Source organism: Coregonus clupeaformis, chromosome 29, assembly GCF_020615455.1.
Source record: "Coregonus clupeaformis isolate EN_2021a chromosome 29, ASM2061545v1, whole genome shotgun sequence".
In the NCBI taxonomy this organism is placed as follows: domain Eukaryota; kingdom Metazoa; phylum Chordata; class Actinopteri; order Salmoniformes; family Salmonidae; genus Coregonus; species Coregonus clupeaformis.
The window spans coordinates 38,704,538-38,724,916 of NC_059220.1; the positions used below are offsets into that span (position 1 = coordinate 38,704,538).

Sequence of the window (20,379 nt, forward strand, 5' to 3'; positions counted from 1 at the left end):
TCGCCGGTCGTAGTGAAAAAAGTTATGCTCCCTATACTTTCAATGGATTTTTCCAAAGGTGGGTAAACTGTCAAGCAAAATTAAAAAGTTGGGTAAACTGTCAAGCAAAATTAAAAAGTTGGGTAAACTGCGTTTACTTGTGTTTACCCTCCACTACACCACTTAAGACTTCCAGTAAATATAGACATGTTCAACCAGATAATCTTCTCATGGGGAGGAATAGTTTGATGGCACAGTACTGGGGGGAGGCATCATCTGATGGAACAGTTCCCGTAAACAATGCCTCCCATCAGAACATGCCATCCATAGAATGAAACAGTCAGTAATAAAAAGACAACATCTAACCACAAGTACTGTTCACCTTTATTTGCAAATAAATATCAGTTTTAACTGCCTCTTACAGTGTGCAAGATCTACCACGTCTCTTTGGAAATTATAGAAAAATAAAATACAAGAATTATAAGTATACTTGTACTTTGTACAAAAGAGCGTTCTCCCTTTGCTCAGCAGTAAGACATGCTAAACAGCCTGATCTGGCCTCTCCTTCCAGGAGGAGCGAAGTGTGTGTCCTCCACCTGAGCGTTCTGTCTGTGAACACCTGTTGGACAGGTGAGCTCCAGCCCGGTAGAAGTTGCCTCAAACCACAGATCTAGGATCAGCTTAGCCTACCTCCATCCTTACCTCAACCATTAGGGGGTAAAATATTAAACTGACTTTGATAAGTTTCTAGGGGCAACTTCCTCCTACTCCGTACAGGCTCCTCAGGTACACTCCTGCTCCTGAACCCGGGGCGTCTGTGCTCCACCAGACTGTGTTAGCCTGCTAAGTTAAAGCCTAAGTATTTGCTTGGGGGAGCTAATGCAAGTCTTCAGGTTTCAGGCATAGTTTTGGGTGGTTCAGCGAACCACCTCTGCTACCCGTGGATCTGGAGAGGTTTATGGGTTATTACAATGCTGTTGAGGGCCATATAGAGATAAAGAGATGTGTATATATATGACTCTGGTGCTGCTGTCTCTGTGCGTCTGTCACCGAGCAGAACATACCTCTATCTGTCTCTAGCATGGCATACATGTGAGTCTTGACAGCAAACACATATCATGACACCAACTACTGTATGCCGAACAGCCTTGGTTTCCATTTCTACTATATACATTGTTTTCCAACAGCTGCCATAAGTCTTTAGCATTGCACGACTGGCCTGTAGAGCTAGCATGTTAGCATGTAACTGAGTCTGTTGAGGTTTGCTGATAATCTGCTTTCAATGTCTATAGGTCCATAAGAGACTATCATTTATTTATTTCCCTTATCGTAGTTACTGAGACGACTGCATATATTGCTCATTTAGATAACATTTTAAATAAATAAAGATAAGATCCAGATTTACTAGGGCGCTTACATACAGGACTGCACAGATATAAATATTATTTTAGGATTATAATTGATAAATTGTTCTATACAACATTCAGAAATCCTCCGCACTTCCAAAGCGGACTCTTGGTCTTCTTCAAGTATTAGCATACCCAGATACTCTGGAGAGGTTAAAAAACGCAACGAGAATACCTTATGATAACGCTTACTTATCAAACTCCAAAATAACTCATATCATATTATTTAACGACAATCCTTTTGATTTCTCGTCTGTTAGCAGCTACATCATGGTCACAAAAACATGTAGTAGATCACGTTCCCAAATCTACAGCTCTACTTTATAATAATGTTGCTCCAAATAGACGAGAACTACTGATGCTGCAACAAGGCATACATTCCCCAGGGGGAGCCAGTACAGTGTGTCTCAGAGTCCTGTCCCTGTCTGTATTGTCCTGTCTCTGGAGCAGGTTCAGGTGTATAAAACAGTCTGGCTTTATGGAGTTTCTGCATCAAGGTCCAAGTGTGTGGTAGTCTGTCTGAGTGAGAGAGGCCTCTTGGCTGCGATGGTCCGTCTGTATGTCTGTCTGAGGTACAGGCTGTAGCTGTCTGTCTCTCTGTCCATCTCTCTCTGTCCGTCTGTCTGTCCGTTCTAAGGTCTCATACATGGAAGCCATTCTCCTGTTCGTGTAGTAGCTGCAGTCGGAGGGTCTGAATGCTGCTGACGATCCTCCTCTGGTGGCCAATCAACACCACCCCGATCCTCCGCACGTCTCTAGGGGGAGAGAGAAGACACACACACACACGCAGACAAGCATGAGCACACACACACAATACACAAATACAGACACAAAAGACATGCACGCACGCATACGCACACACACACAAAATTGGTTAAGGGAAATTGTTGGGTTAATTTAAGGTATTGGAAGGATAAGGTGGGCAGGCAGTGCAATAGTAACGTTTAGTTAAAGTTAGAGTAACGTTAGGGTAATGTTTGAAATAGTGAACAGTCCCTCCACTCACTCAATACTCATCTGCGCCACAGAGTCCAGTGTGCTGAATCCTGCTGCCACAAAGCTACTCTTGTATTGGCTCATCTTGATGGAATCCAACCAATCCCCGATGGAGATGAACATGGGGTAGTCCACCACCTCTCCTGGGGACTCTGGTAGACTGACAGATTGATAAAACAAAAGAGAATATAAGAACTAAAAACATTTTAACTTGCGGGTGAAATCAGTGCCGTAAGTAGCTCTGAATGTGATATACCCCTGTATTTCTTCCACCAGGGCCAGCAGGCTGCTGGGGTTCCTGATCAGCTTGTCCAGGAAGGAGACCACGTCAGTGAACTTGGGCCTCTGGCTCCTCTCCTTCTGCCAGCAGTGTAGCATCAGCTGGTGTAGAACTACAGGGCAGCCCATAGGAGCAGGGAGACGGTAGCCCTCCTCTATGGACAGGATCACCTGGGGTGGATGAGGGGAGAGAGTCAGCACGCATACACTTCTCGCTTCATGTCATCCAGCCATTTCAGGAATTGTGTACTACGCCAGTATTACTACAGTATATCTGAGCTCCTGTAAGCATGTCTCTAGGCTGTGTGAATATTACAGCCTGTTCAGCTGGCCTGTTGCCTTGATGTCCTCTCTGAGCCCTGACGGGTGAGGCAGGATGGGGCGGAGGGGTGAGGAGATGGTGAGGAGGCAGAGGCAGCAACAGTCAGGGCTTGGCGGGGGCGTTTGTCTTGGAAAGCACTTCTAAGCAATTCGCCAGCAGCACAAATCCCCAGGGGCTGTGTGTGTGTGTGCCCTGTGAGGGGCTGAGGGGGATTACCAAGGAGCTTTCACACTCCACAGGGTGACGGGATGAATCCCCTTCCTCCCTCCGACGATTGACCTGAGTTGTGAGGTCACTCAGCCAGGGTCTGACTCCACAACTTTTAAACCCCTCCGTTGGCCATTCTCTCTCTCTTTCGCTCTTTACAGTGGAATCTCAAAGCTTTAGATATTATACAGTATGGACACTCATAAGGACAGAGTTTCACGATACCCAATCCCCATTAAGACTCCCAGGTTAACTCCATAGAGAAGACATCGTCCACAACTCACGTCCTGATTGGACATCTCCCAGTAAGGCCGCTCCCCATAGGACATCACTTCCCACATGACGATACCGTAGCTCCAGGCATCGCTGGCTGATGAGAACTTCCTGTAGGAGATGGCCTCTGGAGCTGTCCACCTGATAGGGATCTTACCTCCCTGTTCTCTCACACACACACACACACACACACACACACACACACACACACACACACACGTCAGGTTCCATCTGGTTCGTGACAATGCATGCTTGAGGAAATATGTTCAATTTACAGACCATATGCTACACAGTCTCAGTGTGAATGCACTTCACTGTGTACAAACACATTTTCACAGTTTGAGACTTTGTGTCAAAGAACAAAGAAATGCTCTGAGCTGCTTTAACAGCATAACTAACCTTCCTCCTGGCATTTCTCCCTCTACCTTCTTTAGATGAGGCCAAGAGTAAAACCACCAGTCTGCACAAATCCTCACTGCGTATTCTGGCTTTGACCCAACCTGCCTGCTCCCCACTCTCCTCCCCTACTCTCCCCCTGTCCCCTCACCCTACCAAACCAAAGTCCTGTCGAGCGGAAAATAGTTTACGGATTCCCCCAGAAGCAACATATCCTTTCTGTTCTCTCTTTCCCGTTTTCTTCCAGAATATACCACTTCCCCTCAGAGTGACCCTGTGACCCTGAGAATAGAGGTCAACAGGAGGACATGCAGACTCAGAGAACTGTGTGTTCTTGGAACAGAAAGACTATACAGAACAGAAATAGAACAAAATAACAGCCGTTGATGGAGTGTAAAGAAAGATGAGTGTTGCAGGGAAAGCTATTGAAAATATTACCACAGATAAGGTCAGGGAAAGCTATTGAAAATATTACCACAGATAAGGTCAGGGAAAGCTATTGAAAATATTACCACAGATAAGGTCAGGGAAAGCTATTTAAAATATTACCACATATAAGGTAAGGGGAAGCTCATAGTTACCGTGGTGGTGTATGCAGCCTCGGGGTCGTCCTCCAGGACTCTGGACAGGCCGAAGTCAGACACCTTACACACCAGGTTGCTGTTCACCAGGATGTTGCGTGCGGCCAGGTCTCTGTGGACGTAACCCATATCAGATAGGTACTTCATGCCCGACGAGATGCCACGCAGCATGCCCACCAACTGGATCACTGTGAAGTGACCGTCGTGCTTCTAATGGAGAGAGGGACACAAGAGAGCGAGATTTTCATTTGTTATGTCTTTCTGTTTGTTTATAATTGAAAATCAATAAACAAATGCACAATAAAGAAAAAAAAAGGTATTTGCTTCTCACCCTCAGGAAAGAGTCCAGAGATCCATTCTCCATGTACTCCACCACAATCATCACAGGTCTGCCTGAAATCACAACACACAGCGCCACCAGGTCAGTCAGATGTGTTAGAGATGTGACTGGAATAAAAGCCTGCTCACCCAGCTCTCCAGTAGCTGAGTTGGAGAACCTTGCTCTACAGTAATGCTACTAACCAAGCAGCAGTCATCTCTTGCATACTGTCTGTGTATCATCATTGTGTCAATATTTGCTGCAGAGAGTAACCATGAGGATCAAATTAACACTAGCTCATGTTTCCCTGTGTTTCATGAATCCCTGTTTGCTGAAGGACTCAGAGTGGAGTTACTCTCCGTACAGTGGTTAATAGGAGATTAGACCGGGGGTTAGAATAGATACTTTATTCTATATTTAATGGAAATTTGTCCCAATCTCTCCAGACACTCAAACATTGAGAGGCTCAGGGTCAGCAATGGTCCAGCACCATTGGAGCAGATTGCGGTTTAAGTGCCTTGCTCAAGGGTTGGCTACCTGCTGCCCCCATTTGCATCAGCACGCTGTTTCCCAGTCAGAGTCTATGGGCCTGGAGAGAGATTAGCATTAGCCTTTAGCATCAACATGCTGTTTCCTGTCAGAGTCCATGGGCCTGGGGAGGGATTAGCATTAGCCTTTAGCATTAGCACGCTGTTTCACTGTGAGGGTCTATGGGCCTGGGGAGAGTGGACCGTAATCCAGCACTGGATTAATTAACATCCTGTTTGATTAACAGCCTGCTCTAATTATTGGCCACTGTTATTACTCTTTAGTCACACCAGGGAGGAGAGGGAGACAGGCGGGAGGTCAATGGAGTAGGAGATGAGAGGAGCCACGGTAAGGGCAGAGAGAGAAGAGAGAGGAGAGGCCTGGGAGGGAGAGGGAGCTGCAGGTGAGGAGTCGGTAAGGAGTCAGGACAGCAGAGAGGAGGAGAATGGGGTGAGGACAAAGGGGTATCTATCGGCTGTCTCCCCCTGCCTCTCATGGGGTAACCCAGTGGGTGAGTGTGCTGCTGAGTGCACTAATTACAGGATTACACACTGTGGAGAAACAGAGACAGCTCTGGACAGTTTAATATATGATAATAATATTCATTAAAGACAGCAGACAGAGATCTTTCATTAGAGATCATACAGCCAAATCATACAGTGATCCATAAAACTACACATTTAATCAAACAACGTTTTTCACTATTTCAGAGCCCATTGATTTGTGTTATGTTCCTTGTCTGTTGTGTTGTCCATCCATTGACACAGAGTAAGTGTCATAGCTCCATGTTAATGAATGAGAGTGAACACTATAGGAAACCCCACTGTTCAAACTCATCAGACATTTCACAGCTCCTGATCCACATTGACTACAGCTGATTGGTTATGTCGATCGCTCGTTTAGCTTCGCTAAAGTGACATTCTGTTTACTCCTCACAGTATTCTGTTCATTTGGGTAATTGGCCCAACAGTCTGGCAGTAACGATAGGCCCGTGGTGAGGCTGTAATAGACAGGCCCGTGGTGAGGCTGTAATAGACAGGCCCGTGGTGAGGCTGTAATAGACAGGCCCGTGGTGAGGCTGTAATAGACAGGCCCGTGGTGAGGCTGTAATAGACAGGCCCGTGGTGAGGCTGTAATAGACAGGCCCGTGGTGAGGCTGTAATAGACAGGCCCGTGGTGAGGCTGTAATAGACAGGCCCGTGGTGAGGCTGTAATAGACAGGCCCGTGGTGAGGCTGTAATAGACAGGCCCGTGGTGAGGCTGTAATAGACAGGCCCGTGGTGAGGCTGTAATATCGGAATATCAAATCTGAGATGAGAAAATAAACAGGACGGGAGGTTGAAAAGTGTGACCCCGCCACGGTTTAATCAGAAGTAGGCCTCAGTCAGGGGTTGTTGTCATGATTACTCGGTTTCCTGTAAAATGTACTATTTCAATTGTATCACACTTTTTGGAGGACTGAGTTTCAGTTAACTAATTACTATTTCATTGATTCTTGAAGACATGTATCAGTTTCATTGAAGTGAAATAACCTTGGCGCTGACATCCCTGGCCTGCTATTCGGCTATAGTGAGAGAGGTAGGAAGCAGGTCATGACCCTCAGTATCTGGCTCAGCTATAGGCCAGTGATTTCATCAGCCAGCCAGGCCGGACCTGAATGGGGGCTCTGTGAGGCAGTCAGTGGTGAATGGAGGCTGAAGGTATAGAGCAGCTGGCTGGGCTGGCAGCAGAGAGCAGTGATCAGAGGCTGTCTGTCCATGGTGCTGACCAGATTACACTTCTCTCTCTATCAGCTCTGTAGCTGAGCTTCAGATAGGACCAGGCCTGAGTTCTCTATGTAAACGTCTCTCTCTTCTTCTCTCCTCTCTACCTCTCTCTCTCTCTTCCTCTCCTTCTCTCTACCTCTCTCTCTTCTTCTCTCTCTCCTCTCTATCTCTTTCTCGCTATCTTTCTCTATCTGCAGAAGCCTATCCAAATAAACTAATGAGAGTGTAAAGTAGTGGTGAGTGTGGAGCGTTACCTGATGTTTCTGTTCAGGTAAGATAGTCACACCCTGATACCTCTCTCCTTTAATTAGACTCTGGAGTGGAGGAGGGGAAAACAACATACGGAGACAGACAGAGTGAGTGAGTGAGTGAGTGAGTGAGTGAGTGAGTGAGTGAGTGAGTGAGTGAGTGAGTGAGTGAGTGAGTGAGTGAGTGAGTGGAGAGAGAGAGAGAGAGAGAGAGAGAGAGTGAGTGAGTGAGAGAGAGAGAGAGAGAGAGAGAGAGAGAGAGAGAGAGAGAGAGAGAGAGAGAGAGAGAGAGAGAGAGAGAGAGAGAGAGAAGAGTGTCTGACAGTGAAGAGAGAGATAAGAGGGAAAGAACGATGGAGAAAGTGACAGTGTGGAGTACACAGGTGTCTCAACAGTGGACTAGCCTAGCGTGGAATGGCTGCTACGCATTGTGCTGTAGTGTGTGTGTGTGTGTGTGGCATATGCAGCCATGTGGAATGGCTGGTTGTAATGACTCATTCCCGGTGTCAGAGGCAGCTGTCCCACATAAACACACACTTTCTGCTGTCTGTCCATGTAAACCCCTAAAAACCCAATAAACTACAATTCCCATGATCCTCCTTACTTTTGGTGACCACGCCCTCCAGCCTGATGATGTTGGGATGGTCGAACTGTCCCATGATGCTGGCCTCTCGGAGGAAGTCCCGCCTCTGGCGCTCCACATAGCCGCCCTTCAGCGTCTTTATCGCCACGGCAATCTCCCTCTTCCCCAGCGTCCGCAGACGACCGCTACATACCTCCCCGAACTCACCTGGAATACACACACACACACGCACACACACACAGTAATCATATGAAACCACTGGAGGGCAGTGTTGCAGTACAGCGGCAACTCCACAACACTTTTAACTTAAATTATTTATTATTAACTTAAATTATTCAACTCTCTAAAATGTCTCTTTGCTCCTTCTGAACTATCAGCCTACAATCAATTCATAGTCTCTCCTCTGTTCTCTAAAGCTCTAACAGCTTTAATATCCCCCACTGTGAGTGTGTGTGTGTTAGACTGGTAGATTGTTATACTGAGCAGAGAGAATTTAGTCTTAAATCAAGTGCTGGGAGGGGAAGCACAGGCTCTCTACTGTATAGGAGAGATATAATTAACTCCCTTTCTGTAAAATTAAAACAGATTGCTTCATATGGCATATTACACCCAAATGCCAGATCTTCTTACACCCACTAGGGTATATATAGAGCATACTGTGGAAATCTAAAGGAGCTTCTGTAATGAGTACTGAATATAAATTATATATTGTTGCCATAATTTACCTTGTTCTTTCCATGCCAATGAAGCTTGTTGAATTGAATGGATAATTGAGGATAGAGTGCCCACCTGCTCCGATGACTCTTTCTATGCGGATCCGGGTTGGGTCAATCTCTTTGGCAAACTCATGGACAGCCTGAGTAGGATCCTCATAGGTGTCTGGATCTACATAGGTCTTTACGCCCGGGTACGGGAGGGCTGAGAGAAGAAGAGAGGAGAAGAGAAGAGAGGAGAGACAATAATGAATTTCATGGACAAAGGTCAAGAGAGGAGAGACTGGGTTCTGCCTTTGGTAACTTTGCTACCTGCCTTTTTATGCCTTTCTTGTCTTTGCTAACAACCTCTACTCTCTATCTCCAAACAGAACAATCAATGGTCATGCAAAACAGAGCTCCAGCAGTAACCTGAAGACACAATCAACCTCAAACATCCACTTCTGGATGAAACACAACTCTGAAGGTTAGAGCGATAAGTCAACATAACAGTGGAGATAGAGGAGGAATAAACAGGATGAGAAGAGAGAGAAGGAGAGAGGAGAGAAGGAGGAGGAGAGAGGAGAGAAGGAGGAGGTGAGAGGAGAGAAGGAGGAGGAGAGAGGAGAGAAGGAGGAGGAGAAGAGAGAGGAGAGAAGGAGGAGGAGAGAGGAGTGAAGGAGGAGGAGAAGAGAGAGGAGGAGGAGGAGAAGAGAGAGGAGGAGAGAGGAGAGGAGGAGAGAAGGAGGAGGTGAGAGGAGAGAAGGAGGAGGAGAGAGGAGAGAAGGAGGAGGAGAAGAGAGAGGAGGAGAGAGGAGAGAAGGAGGAGGAGAGGGGAGAGAAGGAGGAGGAGAAGAGAGAGGAGAGAGGAGAGAAGGAGGAGGAGAAGACAAAGGAGGTGAGAGGCGAGAAGGAGGAGAGAGGAGAGGAGGAGGAGAGAGGAGAGAAGAGACAGAAGGAGGAGGTGAGAGGAGAGAAGGAGGGGGAGAGAGGAGAGAAGCAGGAGGAGAGAGGAGAGAAGAGACAGAAGGAGGAAGAGAGAGGAGTGAAGGAGGAGGAGAAGAGAGACGAGGAGGAGGAGGAGAAGAGAGAGGAGGAGAGAGGAGAGAAGGAGGAGGAGAGAGGAGAGAAGGAGGAGGAGAGAAGGAGGAGGTGAGAGGAGAGAAGGAGGAGGAGAGAGGAGAGAAGGAGGAGGAGAAGAGAGAGGAGGAGAGAGGAGAGAAGGAGGAGGAGAGGGGGGAGAAGGAGGAGAAGAGAGAGGAGGAGGAGGAGGAGAAGAGAGAGGAGAGAGGAGAGAAGGAGGAGGAGAAGACAAAGGAGGTGAGAGGCGAGAAAGAGGAGAGAGGAGAGGAGGAGAGAGGAGAGAGGAGAGAAGAAGGAGGAGAAGAGAGAGGAGGTGAGAGGAGAGAAGGAGGAGGAGAGAGGAGAGAAGCAGGAGGAGAGAGGAGAGAAGAGACAGAAGGAGGAGGAGAGAGGAGAGAAGAAGGAGGAGAAGAGAGTGTCCTCTCTGTCCTCCAATGATGAGGACAAGGATAGCTCTGAAACACTGAGACAGTCTGTATGGAGTCAATGCTATCTGTTAACAGAGAGAGAGAGGGGACAGACACACAGGGCAGTACGAGGCCCTGTCAGCTCGACTCTCTCAGAACTCATCCTGCTGTCTGTCTGTTCCTCTACCACTGCCCCCCCCATCCCCCCATCTCCTTCTCCTTCCGAGTCATTTCCCGTTTTCTCTATCTGCACCTTTCTCTCCATACATCACCCCCGCCTTACCCCTTCTTACCATTTCCCTCTCTATTCCTTTCTCCCCTCTCTCTAATCTCAGGGATAAAACACAGTGGGTGTGGAGAAAAAGAGGGACAGAGAGACAGAGAGAGTAAGAAAAAACGAAAAAACCCAGAGAGAGGCAGAGGAGATGCAGAGCTGTAACTAGATTCAGCCAAAAGGTAAGACACACAGATGACTTCAAATGGATTCTGAAGAGGAAGGAAGCGAGCAGGAGAGGATGGAGGGAAAGAGAGAGAGCAAGAGAGAGCGAGAGAGAGAGAGAGAGCAAGAGAGAGCGAGAGAGAGAGAGAGCGATAGAGAGAGCGAGAGAGGGAGAGGGAGTGAGGGAGGTGGAGGTGGGGGTGTTTCAGAACGTTTTGTTCTGCGGATTTGTTTAAAGTTGGCAATTTATCACCCCTACTGACATCCATCCCTCTCCCTCTCTGTCTGTAGTGTAAAACTGAGAGAGGGGTGTTACCAATCTCTCAAAGTCTGCAATGGCCAGGGGTTAGGGACACACTTCATCCACACTCACATCTAAACTAATGGAGGCTTGGGAATTGCAGACATGGTTAGAATTGATTGTATGCAAATTGTCCATACAACGTTTCTTTCCAGGGTAGTTCTCTTTAGCATGAAATGGACAGAGATGCTCAATAAGGTAAAGTGTTTGTGTGGAAAATCTATTTTTAAGCTTTAAGTCTCGCCACAGTTTATCCATTTATCTTTCAACAGTCATAAATGTGTCTGTACACCTAGAATTGGTAAAATGGAGTGTGAAGTGATGTGAGTCTGAAAGAGACAGGCAGAGAGAAAGACGAGTAGAGAAGGAGAGTAGAAACAGACACAGAAGTCCTACCATGCCCGTTCTGATAGTTGGTCCTCCTCTTGTCCTCTGAGCTCATCTTGGATTTGATGTACCACTGACACCTGGGAGACACAATGACACATTCTTCTTTACAACAAGGAAAACTAGATGCTACAACTGAATGAGTTCACCTTGTCCATAGAGAGAACTACTAAACCAAACTTTGTCTTGTATCTTGTGTGTTTGCCAGCGATGCTAGTGGTGTTGTATGAGAACATTTTCACAGGATAAACTTGGATCAACACATTTCTATTTACACTCTATTCACCAGTGCAGTCATGTGTGTTGGTTGATCACCGCTCCTCACACACTTAGACACTGCTCTCTATAACAGCCCATCTGCACACACACACACACACACACACACACACACACACACACACACACACACACACACACACACACACACGATACAACACAGTGTGGAGAGGATCACAGGTTCACACTCCAGCCAGTCAACTTCATTAGCTTTATCATGCTGGAGGAACAGGAAGTAATTAACATCTAGTCTCCAGATCTACAGGAGAGAGAGAGGGAGAGACAGAGAAAGGGAGAGAGAGACAGATAGAGAGAGGGAGCGAGAAAGGCAGGGAGAGAGAGGGAGAAAGAGACAGAGGGAGAGAGAGGGAGAGAGAGGTACAGTTTATCTATAGTGGTGATTAGATAATTAGGCAGACTATTAACAGACACACAGAGGATGTAGCTGTGGCTGCCTTGCCCCTAGGCAGGCTGGGAGAGGAGGACAATGGGGAGAGAGAGAAAGTGATAGAGACAGAAGAGGTGAGTTAGTGCTGGCACCAGTCTGATAGCTACATAAAAGAGAGAGCGAGAGAAACAGAGAGTAAGAGAGGGAGGTTACTGCCCCCTCCATGAGCCATTTCACAGGTAATAATCATATCAGCACAAATACACACATACAGACAGACACACAGACAGACAGACACACACACAGACAGACAGACACACACACACATACAGACAGACACACACACATACAGACAGACACACACCGACACACAGACACACATACAGACAGACACACAGAGGTATGTGTGTGGTATATTTAGTGAGTCCACCTGGATGGCCTACGTCAGAGGTGAGCTAAGAATAGGAGAGGAGAAGAGAGTCAGGGGCTTGGTTAGCCAATTTTGAGGAGAAGAGAGGAGGGACAGAGAGGAGGACAGAGAGGGGGACAGAGAGGGGGAGAGAGAAGGGGACAGAGAGGGGGACAGAGAGGGGGACAGTGACTACAGTCTTTAGAAATAGACAGGGGTCTGGGTTGAAAAGTGAAAGTTCTTCATGGTCCATGACTCTGACATTAAGAAGGTTTAAATGATGCTGATTGGAATTAGACAGAGGGCAAAGCAATCAGTGCACTCATTACTGAGAGAGGAGGGGTCAGTGTGGGAGTGCACAGGCCTGAGTGTTAGTGTGTGTGTGTGTGCATGTGCGTGTTTGTGAGTGACCGTGGTTTCTCCTTAGAGGCAATCCTAACCAGATCCAGATTGCCAGATCAGAGAGGCTATCAAAGTGCTGGATATCTGTAGGTTTCCAGGTTGGGATCCTGCTGTGTGAGGTCTGAGGCCTGGACACTGACAGAAGAAATCACAGCGGAGATAGAGGAGGAGAGGAGAGGGGGAGAAGAGGAGGAAAGAAGAGAAGAGGAGGAAAGAAGAGTAGAAGAGAAGAGATGAGATGAGAGAAGAGGTGGATTTGTCTATTGACTGTAGCCCTCCAGTGATGGAGTCAGTGTGTTGATTAAAGCTCCTTTATCAGACCTGTCTAGCACCACTATCACTGAATCACTGGCTTTCATGTCCTAACACTGAAAATATACACACACACACACACACACACACACACAAAGGCTGAATGCACACAAAGACAGACACACACACAAACTATTTTTCAAAGGCGTTCTCAAAAAGGGGTGTAAAGGATAGTGTTGCGGCTTTAAAGGCTATTCTAGGATATTCACGAACACACACGCGCATGCACCCATCTTTCAATATCAAACCCTGCCCAGAGCTTTAATCTAAAAGTCAATGTAATTCAACCTCCTCTCTCCCCTAATATCCACTTAGTAATTACTACATGCTGAAGCCACTGTGTTTCCACTGATAAAAGAGCAGAGAATGATGAGAGGATGAGAGGAGAGAGTGGAAAGAGACGAAAGAGAGAGGACAGAGAGGGATCAGAGAGTGAGGAGAGAGGGATGAGTGTTGAAAGATAACCCTGAAGTAGAAGTGAAGAGCAGTAGTATGTGTTTAGAGTAGGTTATATGAACACTGTAGTGTACAGAGATAGACCCACTCCTACACAGGCCGGACGGTCATGTATACATAGACAGATATACACACGAGGATTGAGGGACAGTCCTGCTTTTAAACGGTTCCTGTTTAACGCTACTTCTCTAAGTTCACAGTGCCTCAGTGCTCGCCCCTATATAGAAAGCTTTTCAGAACAGAGAGAGAACAGAGAGTGAGACTAACACCTACACAGACTGACAGGTCATCTCAAAGGTTTCAGCACGCAAGGAGCTGTCCACAGAAGTGTGGTGCTGAACTATCCTACAGCCCTGTCAGTGGTACTGAAGACTACTACATCTCGTTATTTTAATTGTTGAATATTCGATGAGGGGTGTTGACGTCAACCGCCTGTATTCAATGGAGAGAGATGCTATGCTACTAGCCTCATGTCATGAATATGCATAGACATCTCAAGACAACTACGATATAAAGTGTTTTTTTCTCAAAGTTGCCGGGATATCTCTTGTCCTACTTATATCAGTACACTCGTAACAACCTAAGCATTACAATATTTTATTTGATCAAATAAACCTACGTAGCAAATAAGCCATTACATTTTTTGTTGACCAAATTCAACACTCTCTCATTGACCTCTACTGTATATAAAAACTCCTCCCTTGGTGAGCGAAAGAAACAGAACAACTCCACCTGCTGGAGAAGACAGATTTTTGGCCAAGTTATCCCTCTCGCTTCGCCTCCTCCTCTCTGGTGCTGTCGATGGCTCTGAACTATCCTACAGCCCTGTCAATGCTACTGAATAAATCTTTAGTGCTGTCGATGGCTCTGAACTATCCTTTTTAATAATTTTTTATTCAACCTTTATTTAACCGGGTAAGCCAGTTGAGAACAAGTTCTCATTTACAACTGCGACCTGGCCAAGATAAAGCAAAGCAGTGCGATAAAAACAACACAGAGTTACATATGGGGTAAAACAAAACATAAAGTCAAAAATACAACAGAAAATATATATACAGTGTGTGCAAATGTAGCAAGTTATGGAGGTAAGGCAATAAATAGGCCATAGTGCAAAATAATTACAATTAGTGTTAACACTGGAATGATAGATGTGCAAGAGATGATGTGCAAATAGAGATACTGGGGTGCAAATGAGAAAAATAAATAACAATATGGGGATGAGGTAGTTGGGTGGGCTAATTTCAGATGGGCTGTGTACAGGTGCAGTGATCGGTAAGGTGCTCTGACAACTGATGCTTAAAGTTAGTGAAGGAGATAAGAGTCTCCAGCTTCAGAGATTTTTGCAGTTCGTTCCAGTCATTGGCAGCAGAGAACTGGAAGGAATGGCGGCCAAAGGAGGTGTTGGCTTTGGGGATGACCAGTGAGATATACCTGCTGGAGCGCATACTACGGGTGGGTGTTGCTATGGTGACCAATGAGCTAAGATAAGGCGGGGATTTGCCTAGCAGTGATTTATAGATGGCCTGGAGCCAGTGGGTTTGGCGACGAATATGTAGTGAGGACCAGCCAACAAGAGCGTACAGGTCACAGTGGTGGGTAGTATATGGGGCTTTGGTGACAAAACGGATGGCACTGTGATAGACTACATCCAATTTGCTGAGTAGAGTGTTGGAGGCTATTTTGTAAATGACATCGCCGAAGTCAAGGATCGGTAGGATAGTCAGTTTTACGAGGGCATGTTTGGCAGCATGAGTGAAGGAGGCTTTGTTGCGAAATAGGAAGCCGATTCTAGATTTAACTTTGGATTGGAGATGCTTAATGTGAGTCTGGAAGGAGAGTTTACAGTCTAACCAGACACCTAGGTATTTGTAGCTGTCCACATACTCTAGGTCAGACCCATCGAGAGTAGTGATTCTAGTCGGGTGGGCAGGTGCCAGCAGCGTTCGATTGAAGAGCATGCATTTAGTTTTACTAGTGTTTAAGAGCAGTTGGAGGCTACGGAAGGAGTGTTGTATGGCATTGAAGCTCGTTTGGAGGTTTGTTAACACAGTGTCCAATGAAGGGCCAAATGTATACAAAATGGTGTCTGCGTAGAGGTGGATCTGAGAGTCACCAGCAGCAAGAGCGACATCATTGATATACACAGAGAAAAGAGTCGGCCCAAGAATTGAACCCTATGGCACCCCCATAGAGACTGCCATAGGTCCAGACAACAGGCCCTCCGATTTGACACATTGAACTCTATCTGAAAAGTATTTGGTGAACCAGGCGAGGCAGTCATTCGAGAAACCAAGGCTATTTAGTCTGCCAATAAGAATGCGGTGGTGGACAGAGTCGAAAGCCTTGGCCAGGTCGATGAAGACGGCTGCACTGTCCTGTCTATTATCGATCGCGGTTATAATATTGTTTAGGACCTTGAGCGTGGCTGAGGTGCACCCATGACCAGCTCGGAAACCGGATTGCATAGCGGAGAAGGTACGGTGTGATTCGAAATGGTCGGTGATCTGTTTGTTAACTTGGCTTTCAAAAACGTTCGAAGGGCAGGGCAGGATGGATATAGGTCTGTAACAGTTTGGCTCTAGAGTGTCACCCCCTTTGAAGAGGGGGATGACTGCGGCAGCTTTCCAATCTCTGGGGATCTCAGACGTTATGAAAGAGAGGTTGAACAGGCTAGTAATAGGGGTTGCGACAATTTCGGCGGCTATTTTTAGAAAGAAAGGGTCCAGATTGTCTAGCCCAGATGATTTGTAGGGGTCCAGATTTTGCAGCTATTTCAGAACATCAGCTGTCTGAATTTGTGTGAAGGAGAAGCGGGGGGCATGGGCAAGTTGCAGCGGAGGGTGCAGAGCTGGTGGCCGGGGTAGTGGTAGCCAGGTAGAAAGCATGGCCAGCCGTAGCAAAATGCCTGTTGAAATTCTCGATTATTGTAGATTTATCGGTGGTGATAGTGTTTCCTAGCCTCAGTGCAGTGGGCAGCTGGGAGGAGGTGCTCTTATTCTCCATGGACTTTACAGTGTCCCAAAACCTTTTGGAGTTAGTGCTACAGGATGCACATTTCTGTTTGAAAAAGCTAGCCTTTGCTTTCCTAACTGCTTGTGTATATTGGTTCCTAACTTCCCTGAAAAGTTGCATATCGCGGGGGCTATTCGATGCTAATGCAGTACGCCACAGGATGTTTTTGTGCTGGTCAAGGGCAGTCAAGTCTGAGAAGAACCAGGGGCTATATCTGTTCTTAGTTCTGAATTTTTTGAATGGGGCATTCTTATTTAAGAATGAGGGGAAAGCACTTTTAAAGCACAACCAGGCATCCTCTACTGACGGAATGAGATCGATATCCATCCAGGATACCTGGGCCAGGTCAATTAGGAAGGCCTGCTTACTAAAGTGTTTTAGGGAGCGTTTTGACAGTGATGAGGGGTGGTCGTTTGACCGCGGACCCGTTACGGACGCAGGCAATAAGGCAGTGATCGCTGAAATCCTGGTTGAAGACAGCGGAGGTGTATTTAGAAGGTAAGTTAGTCAGGATGATATCTATGAGGGTGCCCATGTTTACAGATTTAGGGTTGTACCTGGTATATTCGTTGATCATTTGTGTGAGATTGAGGGCATCTAGTTTGGATTGTAGGATGGCCGGGGTGTTAAGCATATCCCAGTTTAGGTCACCAAGCAGTACGAACTCTGAGGATAGATGGGGGGCAATCAATTCACATATGGTGTCCAGGGCACAGCTGGGGGCTGAGGGGGGTCTGTAGCAAGCGGCAACAGTGAGAGACTTATTTCTGGAAAGGTGGATTTTTAGAAGTAGGAGCTCAAACTGATAGTATGATAGAGCTATGCAGGCTATCTCTACAGTAAATTGCAACTCCACCCCCTTTGGCAGTTCTATCTAGATGGAAAATGTTGTAGTTGGGGATGGAAATGTCTGAATTTTTGGTGGCCTTCCTAAGCCAGGATTCAGACACTGCTAGAACATCGGGGTTGGCGGAGTGTGCTAACACAGTGAATAACTCAAACTTAGGAAGGAGGCTTCTGATGTTAACGTGCAGAAACCCAAGGCTTTTACGGTTACAGAAGTCAGCAAATGATAGCTCCTGGGGAGTAGGAGTGATACTGGGGGCTGCAGGGCCTGGGTTAGCCTCTACATCACCAGAGGAACAGAGGAGGACTAGAATAAGGATACAGCTAAAGGCTTTAAGAACTGGTCTTCTAGTGCGTTGGGTACAGAGAATAAAGGGGGCAGATTTCCGGGCATTGTAGAATAGATTCAGGGCATTATGTACAGACAAGGATATGGAAGGATATGAGTACAGTGGAGGTAAACCTAAGCGTTGGGTAACAATGAAAGAGATAGCATCACTGGAGGCACCGATTGAGCCGGGTGGAACAAAGGAGCTATTTGAGGCAGTTTGAGAGGGATTTGGAGTTCTACAGTGAAATTGTATAATAAGAACTAACTGGAACAGCAATAGGCAAGGCATATTGACATGCAAGAGAGGCATAAAGCAATCACAGGTGTTATTAGAGAGAGCTAAGACAACAACTGGTAATGGCGATGAAAGTTTGGGCTGAGGCTAAACAGATAAACAGGACAGGGTACCGTATAAAGGAACAGTCCAGCAGGCATCAGCTGTGCAGCTGAGTGATCATAAGGTCCAGTGAACAGCAATATGTGAGTCCGAGAGCAATTCGAATTGGTGCTACAGCACAGCGAGCAGGAAGCACGGCTGTTGTTTGCGTGTGCTAGCGGGCCGGGGCTAGCAGATGGATCTTCGTGGTCGTCGCAACGGGAAGCCTGTTGAAACCACAGACGATTATGTCGGCAGACCAGTCGTGATGGATCGGCGGGGCTCCGTGTCGACTCTAGGAGGTCCCGTCCGGTTGACAGAGAGGTAGATAGCCGGGAGATGTGCCTGACTAGAGGCTAGCTCAAGGCTGATTAGCCAACAACAACATCCATTTGGTTGCAGCTAGCTAGTTGCGATGATCCGGTATTAAAGGTCCAGTTATTCAGTGATTCCGGCAGAAAATCTGATATGTTCTGGGTCGATAACGCGCTGTGTAGACAGTGCAGACTGGCCGATAATAGTCCAGGCTAGTGCTGGCTGGTAGGTAGTGCAGGCCACGGACAATGGTGAAAAACCGCTAACGGTGGCTAATAGCCCTGTCAATGCTACTGAAGACACCTTTAGTGCTGTCGATGGCTCTGAACTATCCTACAGCCCTGTCAATGCTACTGAAGACACCTTTAGTGCTATCCATGGTGCTGAACAATCCTACGGCCTTGTCAATGCTACCGAAGACACATTTAGTGCTGTCCATGGTGCTGAACAATCCTACAGCCCTGTCAATGCTACTGAAGATACCTTTAGTGCTGTCCATGGTGCTGAACTATTCTACAGCCCTGTCAATGCTACTGAAGATACCTTTAATGCTGTCCATGGTGCTGAACTATCCTACAGCCCTGTCTATGGTGTTGACCTACTAGTCCCTAGGGACATCTCCCAATAACCTAAGAAGTGTGTGTGTGTGTGTGTGTGTGTGTGTGTGTGTGTGTCCTACCGTCCGGTGATGAGGAAGAAGAGGGTGAGGATGATGAGGAGAGTGAAGCCTCCCACGGCAGCCGTGACAATCACCAACACCTGACCCTGGTCTGACGCCATGTCCGACGCTACGGCGAGAGGACAAATCAATTGATTGATTATTGTTTGGACCTATTAGGTGACTTACAGCATATACATACAGCCATATCACTGGAAGAGAGGTGACATCACAAGTATAGACATACAGCCATATCACTGGAAGAGAGGTGACATCGCAAGTATAGACATACAGCCATATCACTGGAAGAGAGATGACATCGCAAGTATAGACATATAGCCATATCACTGGAAGAGGGGTGACATCACATGTATAGACATACAGCCATATCACTGGAAGAGAGGTGACATCGCAAGTATAGACATACAGCCATATCACTGGAAGAGAGGTGACATCACAAGTATAGACATACAGCCATATCACTGGAAGAGAGGTGACATCACAAGTATAGACATTCAGCCATATCACTGGAAGAGAGGTGACATCACAAGTATAGACATACAGCCATATCACTGGAAGAGAGTTGACATCACAAGTATAGACATACAGCCATATCACTGGAGGAGAGTTGACATCACAAGTATAGACATTCAGCCATATCACTGGAAGAGAGTTGACATCACAAGTATAGACATACAGCCATATCACTGGAAGAGAGTTGACATCACAAGTATAGACATACAGCCATATCACTTTAAGAGAGGTGACATCACAAGTATAGACATTCAGCCATATCACTGGAAGAGAGTTGACATCACAAGTATAGACATTCAGCCATATCACTGGAAGAGCAGTGACATCACAAAAATGATATACATTCACATGATTAAGTCAGAAAAAAGTCAGAAAATACAATATAACTACACCACTTTTAAAACATCTTTATCAAGTCAGACTGAGGAGAGAAAAGCACTTTTATTAGTAATCATTGATTTTGTTAGTATTAATTGATTCGAAATTAATATGGAGAGATTGTTGAACTCTTGGTCTGAAAGACAACCATTCTATTTTAAAGGGAATCATTCATATGCTTGGTGCCATTTAATTAATGTTATTCATTCATGAAATTGTGATTTAGTCTCTGATCATTTGCCTAAATTAGCCCCATTTGATATTCATTATTTTCCCTTCTCTCTGTTTCTTCACAGGGTTAACGAATCCCACATAATTGAAAGATGATTGCTATTAGCAAAACTTATTTCTACAATATTTCACACTTAATGAATATGAATTGGAGATCAGGATGCATAGCCCCCAACCCAGACCCAGACGTGAGAGAGAGCTTTGAGCATTTGTGTGTACGTGTGTATGCGTGTATGTGTGAGGATAGGCACGAATATGTTTGT

The 20,379-nt window shown here is 46.3% G+C and overlaps 1 protein-coding gene across 2 annotated transcripts in view; it reads right to left on the minus strand.

Moving 5' to 3' along the window:
• Positions 1–361: 361 nt before the first annotated feature.
• Positions 362–20,379, minus strand: part of LOC121571713 (ephrin type-A receptor 3-like) — a 687,439-nt gene continuing 667,421 nt past the window's right edge. Inside the window, exons 9-18 of one of the 2 annotated variants that reach the window (XM_041883353.2) lie at positions 18,995–19,103; positions 11,202–11,272; positions 8,673–8,801; positions 7,905–8,090; positions 4,771–4,832; positions 4,440–4,649; positions 3,474–3,623; positions 2,638–2,831; positions 2,392–2,541; positions 362–2,140 (exon numbers count right to left, since the gene is read on the minus strand). In XM_041883353.2, coding sequence (XP_041739287.2) covers positions 2,026–2,140; positions 2,392–2,541; positions 2,638–2,831; positions 3,474–3,623; positions 4,440–4,649; positions 4,771–4,832; positions 7,905–8,090; positions 8,673–8,801; positions 11,202–11,272; positions 18,995–19,103 — 1,376 coding nt within the window. In that variant the 3' untranslated portion in view covers positions 362–2,025. The remainder of the gene's footprint in view (positions 2,141–2,391; positions 2,542–2,637; positions 2,832–3,473; positions 3,624–4,439; positions 4,650–4,770; positions 4,833–7,904; positions 8,091–8,672; positions 8,802–11,201; positions 11,273–18,994; positions 19,104–20,379) is intronic. The other variant, XM_041883352.2, reaches the window with a different exon arrangement.